The 11,917-nt window shown below is 42.3% G+C and overlaps 1 protein-coding gene across 1 annotated transcript in view; it reads left to right on the forward strand.

Moving 5' to 3' along the window:
- Positions 1-11,917, forward strand: part of usp34 (ubiquitin specific peptidase 34) — a 91,583-nt gene that overhangs the window by 75,269 nt on the left and 4,397 nt on the right. Inside the window, exons 61-74 of the mRNA XM_078290899.1 lie at positions 468-621; positions 1,082-1,126; positions 1,724-1,828; positions 2,214-2,361; positions 3,259-3,563; positions 4,716-5,045; positions 5,680-5,837; positions 6,309-6,387; positions 7,007-7,133; positions 8,574-8,681; positions 9,326-9,430; positions 10,040-10,164; positions 10,489-10,612; positions 10,974-11,053. Of these exons, the coding sequence (XP_078147025.1) occupies positions 468-621; positions 1,082-1,126; positions 1,724-1,828; positions 2,214-2,361; positions 3,259-3,563; positions 4,716-5,045; positions 5,680-5,837; positions 6,309-6,387; positions 7,007-7,133; positions 8,574-8,681; positions 9,326-9,430; positions 10,040-10,164; positions 10,489-10,612; positions 10,974-11,053 (1,993 nt within the window). The remainder of the gene's footprint in view (positions 1-467; positions 622-1,081; positions 1,127-1,723; positions 1,829-2,213; positions 2,362-3,258; positions 3,564-4,715; positions 5,046-5,679; positions 5,838-6,308; positions 6,388-7,006; positions 7,134-8,573; positions 8,682-9,325; positions 9,431-10,039; positions 10,165-10,488; positions 10,613-10,973; positions 11,054-11,917) is intronic.

Genomic DNA, 11,917 nt, shown 5'->3' on the forward strand with positions numbered 1-11,917 from the left:
CTGAACAGACAAAAAAAAGAGAAACTCAAACTGCATCAACAGAAAATCCAAGCTCCGCCCACACTGTTTGATTGACAGGTGATCTGTGGGACGTGCAGTGCAGAAACACCACAGTGAGGCTGAGGGACAAAGATGGAGACTGAATAAAGTTCCTGCGGATTACCACTTTCAGCAGCGGAAGAGTTTATCAGATAAATGTGTAAAACGTAAATGAAAACAGAAAAGCATCAGACAGGACAGGAGGCAACATATTATATAATTTTTAATTAACTGTCAGTCTAGTAAACAACATGGAAGTAAGTCAGTCTACTCTACTAGCCATTTTGGCAGATAACAAGTCATCAGTTGGAGGTCCTGTTAGATTCTTAAAACCTAGTTGTAGTTAGTTATCTTTGTACCCATGTTTCCTGTCCTGAAAATAACATTTCTGAACCCAACCACCTCCTCCTCCTCCTCCTCCTCCTCAGACACCTGACTCTCTCTCAGAGCGACATGGCGGCGCTGACCGGGGGGAAAGGTTTCCCCTTCCTGTTCCAGCACATCAGAGACGGCATCAACATCAGACAGACCTGCAACCTCATCTTCAGCCTCTGTCGCTACAACAACCGCCTGGCCGAGCATGTAGGTTTACACACACACACACAATGTTACACAAAATTACAAAAGTGTACGTTAGCGTACGTATCGGCCGATATTTGAATATTGAGATATTTTCTGTATTGAGAAAATGTATTTTATTTCAAGTGGATTCCCTTTTCCACAATCAGCCCATTTTCCTGGAAATGGCAGGAATGCAAGCAAATTACAACAAATGGCCATTGCTTTTCCTTGAATAGTAATATAAAATTTCAGTTTGATTTGATGTAATTTGATGTAATTAAGAAGAAATAAAATACAATACAATCGCCCAAGCCTAATGTACATGCATGGAGAATTTCATTCTTTAAGGAAAAATCCACCCTACAACACAAAAACAGCTACTCATAATGTATGCATTTTGTTGTCTGGTGTATGTTTAGGAATGTATATTTTCTCTGCTGACTGGTGTGTTCTCTCCTCTCTCTCTCTCTCTCCATCCCAGATTGTGTCCATGCTCTTCACCTCCATCGCAAAGCTCACTCCTGAGGTAAGCAGGACAGAAAGATCCTCTGTCTCCATCTCAGCACTGCTACTTTATCTATGAAGAACAAATACTATGGAGAGTGGACTGTCCAAAAACATAGATTCAGTGTTATTCACCAGCGAGTCGAACCTTAAACTACAAAAGATTCTGGTTTTACCTTTGCTCTTGTTTCTTTACCTAGTGCTTCTGTTTCATACATGATCACTGTAGGGACACAGTGTTGTTTTTTACAAACTCTGAGAACCCAAATCCAAAGAGTAGTGAAACTGAATGTTTTGTTTTGTCCTGCCCCAGTAAAAGTATTGCTGGCACAGAAGTAGATTTTTATAATTTAATAGCATTCATGGGTGCAAATTTTGTTTTGTTTGATATTAAATCTAAACCCTAGTCTTTGAATTCAAAATGCACAGAAAGTAGTTGGTGTTTTTTGCCTTTGCAGGGCAGTATTGGCTTTGACCCTTGACCTCCTTACTGTTGTTTGCTTGTAATGTTGCTGATCTAAGAATTGAAGCTTATTCTACTGTTGATCTCACTCTAAGTTGCTGTAGATACTCTGCTCAATGCCTAACATGTTGTTTATTTTTCCTGTGCCTCCACCAGGCTGCTAACCCGTTCTTCAAGCTGCTGACCATGCTGATGGAGTTTGCGGGCGGACCTCCAGGCATGCCCTCCTTCGCCTCCTACATCCTCCAGAGGATCTGGGAGGTACCGAGCTGCTTCTGATGCTTCTCAGCAGAGAAATCCAGTTTAAACTGCTGGACAATTGATCGGTTTCTAAACATTTTGCATGTTTTGCCTGCCTGTTTTTAACAAGGCAAGATATTTTAAAACCGTGATGAAACTGTAGTCTTCTTTAGTTGTATTTTAACATTCTACAAAATTTTCCCCATGACTCAATCTGCGAATTTCATTATCCTGTGCAGTTGCATGTGATGAAACACAGAAGTTTGGGGTAATTCATTAGTTGATTGATTCATGATGTCCCCACAAATGCTAGTCCCATACAGTATGAATAGGATTGTATCTCTCTGTTTCTGTGTCTACCTCTGTGTGTCTTCATGTGTGTGTGTGTGTGTGTGCCTCCTGTCAGGTGATTGAGTACAACCCGTCTCAGTGTCTGGACTGGCTGGCTGTTCAGACCCCCAGGAACAAGCTGGCCCACAGCTGGGTTCTGCAGAACATGGAGAACTGGGTGGAGCGCTTCCTGCTGGCCCACAACTACCCCCGAGTCCGGACATGTAAGATCCACAGCAGCTGTCTTATGTGTTTTGTTAGAGCTTTGTTCAGGCGGGTGGAGGCAGAGGAGAGGAGAGACAGGTGAGGTGGTGTTAGAAGGTTTCTGGTTCAGTTCCTTGGACCAAAAGCAGACGACTGCAGTTGAACTAGTGAAGCCTTCGTGTGAATGAGGCACACATGCTCAGTAAACCTTCCTGAAATAGAGCAGAAATTAAGTTTAAAATCAAGTGTTGCATGTTTAATGTGATTAAATGTTACAGGGCTGCAACTTTGCACTTTTCATTATAGATTCATCTATCGATTATTTCTTGGATTAATCATTTAGTCTATAAAATGTCAAAAATAATGACAAATGTCTATCACAAGTTCCCAGAGCCCAAAGTGATTCTTAAAATTTCTTACTTAGTCTGACCAGCAGACAAAAAATCAAAATCTTTAGTATTTGTGAAGCTGTATCCAGCAAATGTTTGGTATTTTTACTTGATAAATTACTCGATCAACTAATCGATTAATTGTTTAGGTACTAGAATGTTATGGCGCCCTATTTTAATGAATTAACAAAGAACCATCTATATTCTATTAATAGGGAGAAACTGTTTTGGAAAAATCACTGTGCCTGGCTGCATTATAGGCAGATTGGAGCTTTCTAAAGTTGAAAAGAGTTACATTTGTTAAAGGAAAACATATTGCATGGACCGTGTTTTTTTCTCAGCTGTCAATAACAAGAAAGAGAAGGTGGGGTTAAGCTAACAGTTTACAACAACAGCCACCAAAATGAAAATGGAGGAAGTAGCAGTAGAAAATTTGGTCGTAGTTGTTGCTGTGTTGTTTATAGCAGAACAGTGTGAGCACCTTACCTGATCTTAAAGTGTCTCCTCCCCCCTCCTCTCCTCCTGCAGCGGCGGCGTACCTCCTGGTCTCCCTGATCCCCAGTAACTCGTTCCGCCAGATGTTCCGCTCCACCCGCTCGCTCCACCTGCCCACCCGCGAGCTGCCGCTGTCGCCTGACACCACCGTGGTCCTGCACCAGGTCTACAACCTGCTGCTGGGGCTGCTGGGACGCGCCAAGCTGTACGTGGACGCCGGCGTGCACGGCACCACCAAGCTGGTGCAGTACTTCAGCTTCATGACCTACTGCCTCATCTCCAAGACAGAGAAACTCATGTTCTCCGGATACTTCATGGACCTCTGGAACCTCTTCCAGGTACGTCTGGACATCTGGAAACTGATAACAGCTGTAAAAATGTATGGGTAACACTTTACAATAAGGGTCACTAAGTTAAAGGTTAGTTAATGCTTAATAAGGGTGATTTAATGCTTAATAAGGGTTAGTTAATGCTTAATAAGCATTAACTAACCCTTAATTAACAGTTAACTAATGTGTAATTTACTAATGGTGTTCATGTTAACTAAGGTATTAATTTATACATTATTTAAGTTTATAAAGATGACTATTAAATAATGTATAAATTAATACCTTAGTTAACATGAACACCATTAGTAAATGATTACCAGACACATTAGTTAACTGTTAATTAAGGGTTAGTTAATGCTTATTAAGCATTAACTAACCCTTAACTTAGTGACCCTTATTGTAAAGTGTTACCAATGTATGTAACTAATACAGCAATAAATCTTTTTGCCCAGTAGAAACTCTTTATCTATTAGGATCATTAAGACGCTCCCTATGTTTAATATTTTTCTTTATTTTTATTTATATCTTAGTCTTTGCTGCTGCAGTGGCCAAATTTCCCCCTCAGGGATCAATTAAATTCATCTTATCCTAGAATAATATTTCATCTAGAGCTGGGTTTTATTAGTTATAATCTGATACCAACAGCAGCTCTGATAACACACTGCCCATCTAAAGTCTGGGGACTCCTAGCTTTGTGTCACATTTGTGTTTAAAAAATGTTTTAAAAATCAGCATGTTTTCTTTGTAAGTTTGCAATAACTTAACCCCATTAAAGTTTTACTTTTTAGTTTGCGAGAAAAAAAATCGTATATCAATTGTTAAAATGAATATTCTTCCAAGGGTCAATTTTTGTAGCTCTGTGCTCGCTCTGCCGCCTCCTCCTGGTTATTGGTAGAAGTTGCACCAGTTAATTTCAAATTTTATATGGAAAGGAAAAAGACCCAGAATTAAGTTAATTAATCTTCAAAGGAAAAAGGGAAACGGTGGCCTTTTACTTCCAAATTATATATTCAGACTTTGCATTTTCGTTCAATTCTAAATTGGTTCAGGCCTTTTCTGCAGCCCCATAGGTGGACATGGAGAGAAATTTAGCATACATGCAAATATTTGAGAGGATAACAATTAAACTATACATTCATCTCCTCCTCTCTGTCTCTTCAGCCCAAGCTGTCGGAGCCGGCCATCGCCACCAACCACAACAAGCAGGCGCTGCTGTCCTTCTGGTACAACGTGTGCGTGGAGTGTCCGGAGAACGTGCGGCTGGTGGTGCAGAACCCGGTGGTGACCAAGAACATCGCCTTCAACTACATCCTGGCCGACCACGACGACCAGGAGGTGGTGCTGTTCAACCGCGGCATGCTGCCCGCCTACTACGGCATCCTGCGCATGTGCTGCGAGCAGTCGCCCGCCTTCACCCGCCAGCTGGCCTCGCACCAGAACATCCAGTGGGCCTTCAAGAACCTGACGCCGCACGCCAGCCAGTACCCCGGGGTGCGTGCACAGGGTCACTGCAGAAATGTTTTTATGATGGTCTTGCTTGACTGAGAAGTCATAATAACATTGTATTCCAAGCTTGTGAAGCCACCTACTGTCCTGAAGTAGTGCTGCATTCATGTCATGAGGGAAAGACGGTAGACGGGAAACTCCCACTAGAAAATACCATTCACCTCAGTTTCACATCAGAAAGTCAGAAGTCGGAGTCCATCGCCAAACCCTGAATTCTGACGCCACCGACAAGGAAAAACCTGTCAACTGTAGGGAATGGACAAAATATTTTCAGCTCATTTTCAACTTATTTTGTTAAATTACAGCTGTTAAATAAGTAATTGTAATTTTCGGTTTACTGTAAAATATGATAAATATAACAAATGCATTGGACTCAAATGCATCACTCATTAAGTTCATGTGTCAAGTGTGAAACGGATCAGAAAACTAAAGACTGCAGAAAATGTGAAAACTTCTAAGTTCTAAGTATGATGTGAATGCAGCAGAAGTCATCTAGCTCCTTGGGATCTGAGGTTCTGTGTTCCTGACTGTTGTCCCTGCTCTGTGTGTGTGTGTGTGTGTGTGTGTGTGTGTGTGTGTGTGTGTGTGTGTGTGTGTGTGTGCGCGCTGCCCCCTGCAGGCGGTGGAGGAGTTGTTTAACTTGATGCAGCTCTTCGTGGCACAGCGAGCCGACATGAGGGAGGAGGAGCTGGAGGACGTGAAACAGTTCAAGAAAACCACGATCAGCTGCTACCTGCGCTGCCTGGACGGACGCTCCTGCTGGACTACACTCATCAGGTACACACACACACACACACACACACACACAGTAAAATACAAAGACTCACACACACAAATGTACAACAAACATTTTGGGGGGAAAATCGTGACCTTCATTATTCAATATCTCTAAAATTGAGACAATCCAGTTTGTAAAAATAAAGTGTTATCATTTTATCAACCAATGGTGTGGGAGCATTCTTCTCATCAGCTTCAGGTGCGGCAGTCTGTAAAACCTGCAGTGAAACCTGTCTTAAGGAGCTGCTGTCCTACCTGAGAACTTCAGTAGTCTGGGGTTTAATGGAGAGTTTTAGTGTCACAACATCTAAAGGCTTTTCCATCCTGAAGAGAATAAAATCCGGGGGAAAATGTTGAATGTTTGTGATCTTCTGGTCAAATTTAAAGATTGAATATTGGCTATCAGCAGCTTCATTCCAAGAAACCTGTATGAGCTGAACTCTAATCCTTGTTCTGTGTGGTTCCCCTCAGTGCCTTCCGGGTTCTGCTGGAGAACGACGAGGACCGACTGCTGGTGGTCTTCAACAGAGGACTGATCCTCATGACTGAGGTAGGCCGACCCTCAACCTGCCGACAGCTGCAGCACATCAAGGACTGGGTTTAGTTTACATTTATTTAATCTGTGCCGCGATAAAATAAAGAAGAAACAAATAAGGGTCGATGACAAATAAGGTTTTCAAAAGAGGGACAAAAAAAAATTCAGACAAAAATGGATTTAAAGTGCAATTTGAAGTCCACAAGAATCTATTGTGTGTACATATTTTTTTTTATAGCTTTTAGGATGCCATTCAGTAATTTTGAAACTAGATCGCTGATGTCAGATGGTGCAACCGTCTCAAAGTTTTAAATAAAGTATTTACCACCACTGAAGACCTAAAAACATTCATCATTGCAGTGTCTAAAATGGCAAATTGTCATTTAGTTTCAGAACTTTGTTTCTATGTTCTTTGATATCTATGTTAAGGTGTAAATAGTTTATTTTAACAGCTTTTTTCTTTATTTGTTTTTTTAAATTGGTCTTTAATTCAGTTCCAGGTGGCATTTAAAAGTCTTAAATGTGTCTTTCTGAAGCCTAAACACACCCAGGCATGTTGCAGAGTGCTGGGCTGAGTAGACAGCCTGTGTTTGGTGGATGAAGGGATCTTAACTGTGTTGCTCCTCCCCTCCAGTCGTTCAACACGCTGCACATGATGTACCACGAGGCGACGGCCTGCCACGTCACCGGAGACCTGGTGGAGCTGCTGTCCATCTTCCTGTCCGTCCTCAAAGCCACCCGGCCGTACCTGCAGCGCAAAGGTCAGCCTGGACACTGTGCCTCACCGGGGGGGAAATAAGAATTAGGAGTTGTCATGAATTGTCACTGAGTTGTCATATTCATGCATGAATGCGATTACTGTCCCCTGTTGGCCAGTGTAGATGTTTTATGAGCTTATGTGACCGGGGGATTCTTTCCAGTGCATTCTGGGAGAGAAAAGTAGAGTAGAAAACAACACGTGAAACCTGAAACAGTAGAAAATGCTGCTACCACGCAGCCAGCAGTAGAGAAAATACTGACATACAAACCACTGCTTCAATAATAAATAAAACAACCAGCGTAAAACCAACTCAACAATAGGAAGGTGGTTCGGGACAGAGAGTCTCCTGTACGGCTGCTGCCACTTTCCATCAGTAGGAAAGAAGTTAAAACAAATCTTAGTGCAACAAATTGAGTTTTTATTTGCCAATATGCATTACAAATGTATTATTTCATAGTTAAATAACATTGCCCCCAAAAAGGAAGAAGTTGCCCCTAAAAATTAAATCAAGGCGGCAAAAAATACCTTCTGAAACTATGGATTATGTATCGATCTCCTTGTGTTCATTTGTTTGTCTGTCATGTGATTCCTCAGACACCAGTGATCAGGTTTTGATAAAACTCAGGGAAATGATGCATCTCACCACTGTGTTTTGGCGTTTTCAAAATTATATTGATTGGACTAAGGGGGGCGCTACAGTTACAGGTCCAAACAAGGTGACATATTTGTTAATGGTAGTTAGATTGTTACAGACAGTCCCTCCAGGAACTTGTGATGTTGCGATCGCAATAATTAACGCAAATTCAAGAAATCTCCGCAATATTTGCGAGAGCTTGCAGTTTTGCAAAATTGACGCAACTTTTCCGCATTAAATGGCCAAATCAACAGACCGCTTGTGATTTGGACCAATTGTCGCATTCGGTGTCGTGGGAACTTACGTCATCGCAGCGCGCATTCAGGTGGAAGATGAACAAAGCTCACCTGCCAGCAAAAATGACTGCCATAGACCGCGCAAAACAAAACAAAAGCAGCAAGAATCGAGGTGAATGCAAAATTCAAGCTCTTGGAAGAGTTAATAACTTAAACGGAGAGTGGGAGAGAATAGGGGGAGGCTGTGTGTGTGTGTGTGTGTGTGAGTGAGAGAGAGTGAGAGAAAAAAAAAATGTTTTCCTTTGCTTGCAATTTTTCCCAATTCCCACAATTTTACCGCAAAAAGAGCACATAAAACCTCGCAAATTGTATCGCAATTTTTGAGAAAAGCCGCAGCAAAATCAAGCATTTTTGGCTGCAATAATCACAAAAAAACTAAAAAAAATATAACAAAAAATATAAAAATGAATGAAAGTAAGAAGTAGAAACAGACACTCAGCTGCAGTCCCTCAGCCTCTCTGTGGTGACGGTGTTCTCCTGGTTCGGGTCTGACCTGGTTTCTGTGCTGCAGATGTGAAGCAGGCTCTGATCCAGTGGCAGGAGAGGATCGACTTCGCCCACAAGCTGCTCACCCTGCTCAACTCCTACAGCCCCCCCGAGCTGCGCAACGCCTGCCTGGGTAACACACACACACACACATACCGAAACACACACTTGTATTACTATACTTGTGACAGCCTTCGATCGACCTAAAGCCTAAAACACTATTGGTGACGTACCTTACATTTCTGGGTCCATTTAGTTGTTTGTTGTATTTTTCTTCTTCCCGTGGATAACTGGCCAATCACAGACGACATGACATCACATCCAGATATAAAACATCAACAGTAAACGTCAGGTTTTCACGTCAGTCGCTGTTCTCTCTCCTGCTCCTGTGGTGGAGAAATTGGTCTCTCTCCTCTTCTACGATGGATTTCTCCCTGTATGATTGTTGAACGTCTCTTGGTGCAAAATGGCGGCTCTCGAAAGAAGCCCTCGCTCTTTGATTCCGAGTGACTGACAACCAAAACCTGACGTGACACATTTTCTCATATCAAACTCCACTGTAGCTGCACTGGGAAATATCATGTCATCTCCGTTTTGGCCAGTTATCCGCTTTGCGTCATTGTATAAAATGCCCTCTGATCAATAATGGAAATGTAAACAGTTCGCCTGAGCTTTTGCCGTGTGAATGTAACTGAACCAATGAAGTAGCAGCTTGTTTCCTGACTGGGACGCAGTGAAGAGGCTGCAGGTTTTGAGACTCCTGTGTTGTTTGTGCAGATGTGCTGAAGGAGCTGGTGCTGCTGAGTCCACATGACTTCCTGCACACGCTGGTCCCCTTCCTGCAGCACAACCACTGCACCTACCACCACAGCAACATCCCCAGTGAGTCTCCTCCTCATCCTCCTCCTCCTCCTCTTCCTCCTGCTCTTCATCTGCCCTCTCTACACCTCCTCCTCCTCTAGTCATAAGGGAATAGAGATCCCAGGTTCTCCAAAATGGCTCAAAAAGTCTTTATTCTATTTGGCCGTTCGTTATGAAAAGTTTAAAAACCGTGTCTGATGAGTTTCGGCCCCATGGTCTTCATCAGGACAACAGGCTTCCCACAGGCCTTGAAAGTCCTTGAAAATTTGTGGATTTGAGAAAACCAAAATAAAGCCTTAAAAAGTGTTTGGAAATGAATGAGTGGCCTCAAAAGCACTTGATTGTTTTTATTAATATATAGAATATTAAGAAAACAAATGTGATTTTACAGCATTTATACAGGATGTGCAAAATGTGCATCATATTCACATTTACAGATAGATATTTACAGACATACAAATGTACAGAAAGTGTAAAAAAAAACGATTCACCTTATCAAATATATTAAAATTAACACATGTAGATAAGATAAATGTATCGAACACGTAGAGTTGGATATGTGTCTAGTGCAGTTTCCTGACTCTGCTGTGTGTGTGTGTGCGTGTGTGTGTGTGTGTGTGTGTGTCTCAGTGTCGTTCGGGCCCTACCTGCCCTGCAGAGAGAACATCAAGCTGATGGGAGCGAAGAACAACATCCGTCCTCCCAGACCGGAGCTCAACATGTGTCTGCTGCCCTCCATGGTGGAGACCAGCAAGGTGCTTCACATTTTATTCTACTGTGTTTTTATATCAAAATCTCATTACTTCTACTTCCTGGAAAAGAACATCTTAAGTGGTGACATCATCATGCACCAGGAGGTGACATAAAAATTCCAACCAATAAAACCATCTGATTTTTTTAACACTCCCGCCCCATAGCCACCACACAGCTGTGGTGTGAAGACTCATAACTTCAGCAGGAACATAATTTGGTTTACTTTCTTGCCAGCATGGTGGATATGTCATAACCTTTATTTGTAGGTGTTGACCTCTGACTATTTAATAATAAACTGTGTGTGTGTGTGTGTGTGTGTGTCTCAGGGGAAAGACGAGGTGTATGACCGGATGCTGCTGGATTACTTCCTGTCTTATCACCAGTTCATCCACCTGCTGTGTCGCGTCGCCATCAACTGTGAGAAGTTCACCGACACGCTGGTCAAGCTAAGTACGTACAGGGGGATACACTGTGTGTGTGTGTGTGTGTGTGTGTGTGTTGAATACTGATTATGGTTCTTCTAGACATGCATAGACCATCAGGTTCGTCTTGTTGGTTCAGCTAACAGCTAGCAGTGATGTGAGTCTCTTTAAGCATGTTGACATTGCAAAAACATTACTTCTGAGTTTACAGTTTGTTACAGTGCTGACGGACAAATCTAACAGCTGACATGAGAAATGTTATGACTAGATAAAACAAAAACTAAATGTTGGGATTTGGTTAAATTACAATCTAAAAATGCAGGATTCAGATGGTGAATTTTCCTGCTTTCTCTCTTTGTCTTCATGTGTTATTATATTTAATATTGCAGGTGTGTTGATAGCGTATGAAGGCCTTCCTCTTCACCTGGCCCTCTTCCCCAAACTATGGACAGAGCTCTGCCAATCACAGGTAAGTTCACACTAACACACACACACACACACACACACACACACGCTCCCTCTATTTTTATGTAGCAGTGCTGCTTGGAGTTTATTTAATGTTGGGTTCACATCCTTGTTTTGTTCCCATCTGTAGTTCTTATGCAAGTTCAGCGCTAAAAATGTTACAGTTTGGACACTTGATCATAATGAATACATTAAAGCTGCACTAGACAAGATTTGAATGTAAAACTGCAGTCGTCTTCTCAGCCTAAATCACAAAGTGGGGCTGCAGCAGAGAAGAATATTTCATATCCGTTATATCCCATTAATGACACAATTATTTTGAAAATCTCCATAAGGACACATTAGAAGAAGTGAAATTAGTTACTGAGGCCAAAACCTCTTGTTGAAAAAATGTATTGACTTTATATTTTTATTTTTATATTGTGTCAAGTTCGACTCATCTCCTTGTTGTCCAGTCTGACGTTGCTCCTCTCTCTCTCTCTCTCTCTGTCTCTGTTTCTCTCTCTCTCTCTGTTTCTCTCTCTGTCTCTCTCTCCCTCTCTCTCTCTCTCTCTCTCGCTCTCTCTCTCTGTCTCTGTTTCTCTCTGTCTGTCTCTCTCTCTGTCTCTCTCTCTCTCCCCCCTCCCTCCCTCTCTCTCTCTGTCTCTCTCTCTCGCTCTCTCTCTCTGTCTCTGTTTCTCTCTGTCTGTCTCTCTCTCTCTCTGTCTCTCTCTCTCTCTCCCCCCTCCCTCCCTCTCTCTCTCTCTCTGTCTCTCTCTCTGTCTCTCTCTCTCTCTCTCTGTTTCTCTCTCTCTGTCTCTGTTTCTCTCTCTCTCTGTCTCTGTCTCTGTCTGTCTCTCTCTCTCTCTCTCTCTCTCTGTCTCTCTCT

This window comes from Centroberyx gerrardi, chromosome 3, assembly GCF_048128805.1.
Source record: "Centroberyx gerrardi isolate f3 chromosome 3, fCenGer3.hap1.cur.20231027, whole genome shotgun sequence".
Lineage (NCBI taxonomy): Eukaryota > Metazoa > Chordata > Actinopteri > Beryciformes > Berycidae > Centroberyx > Centroberyx gerrardi.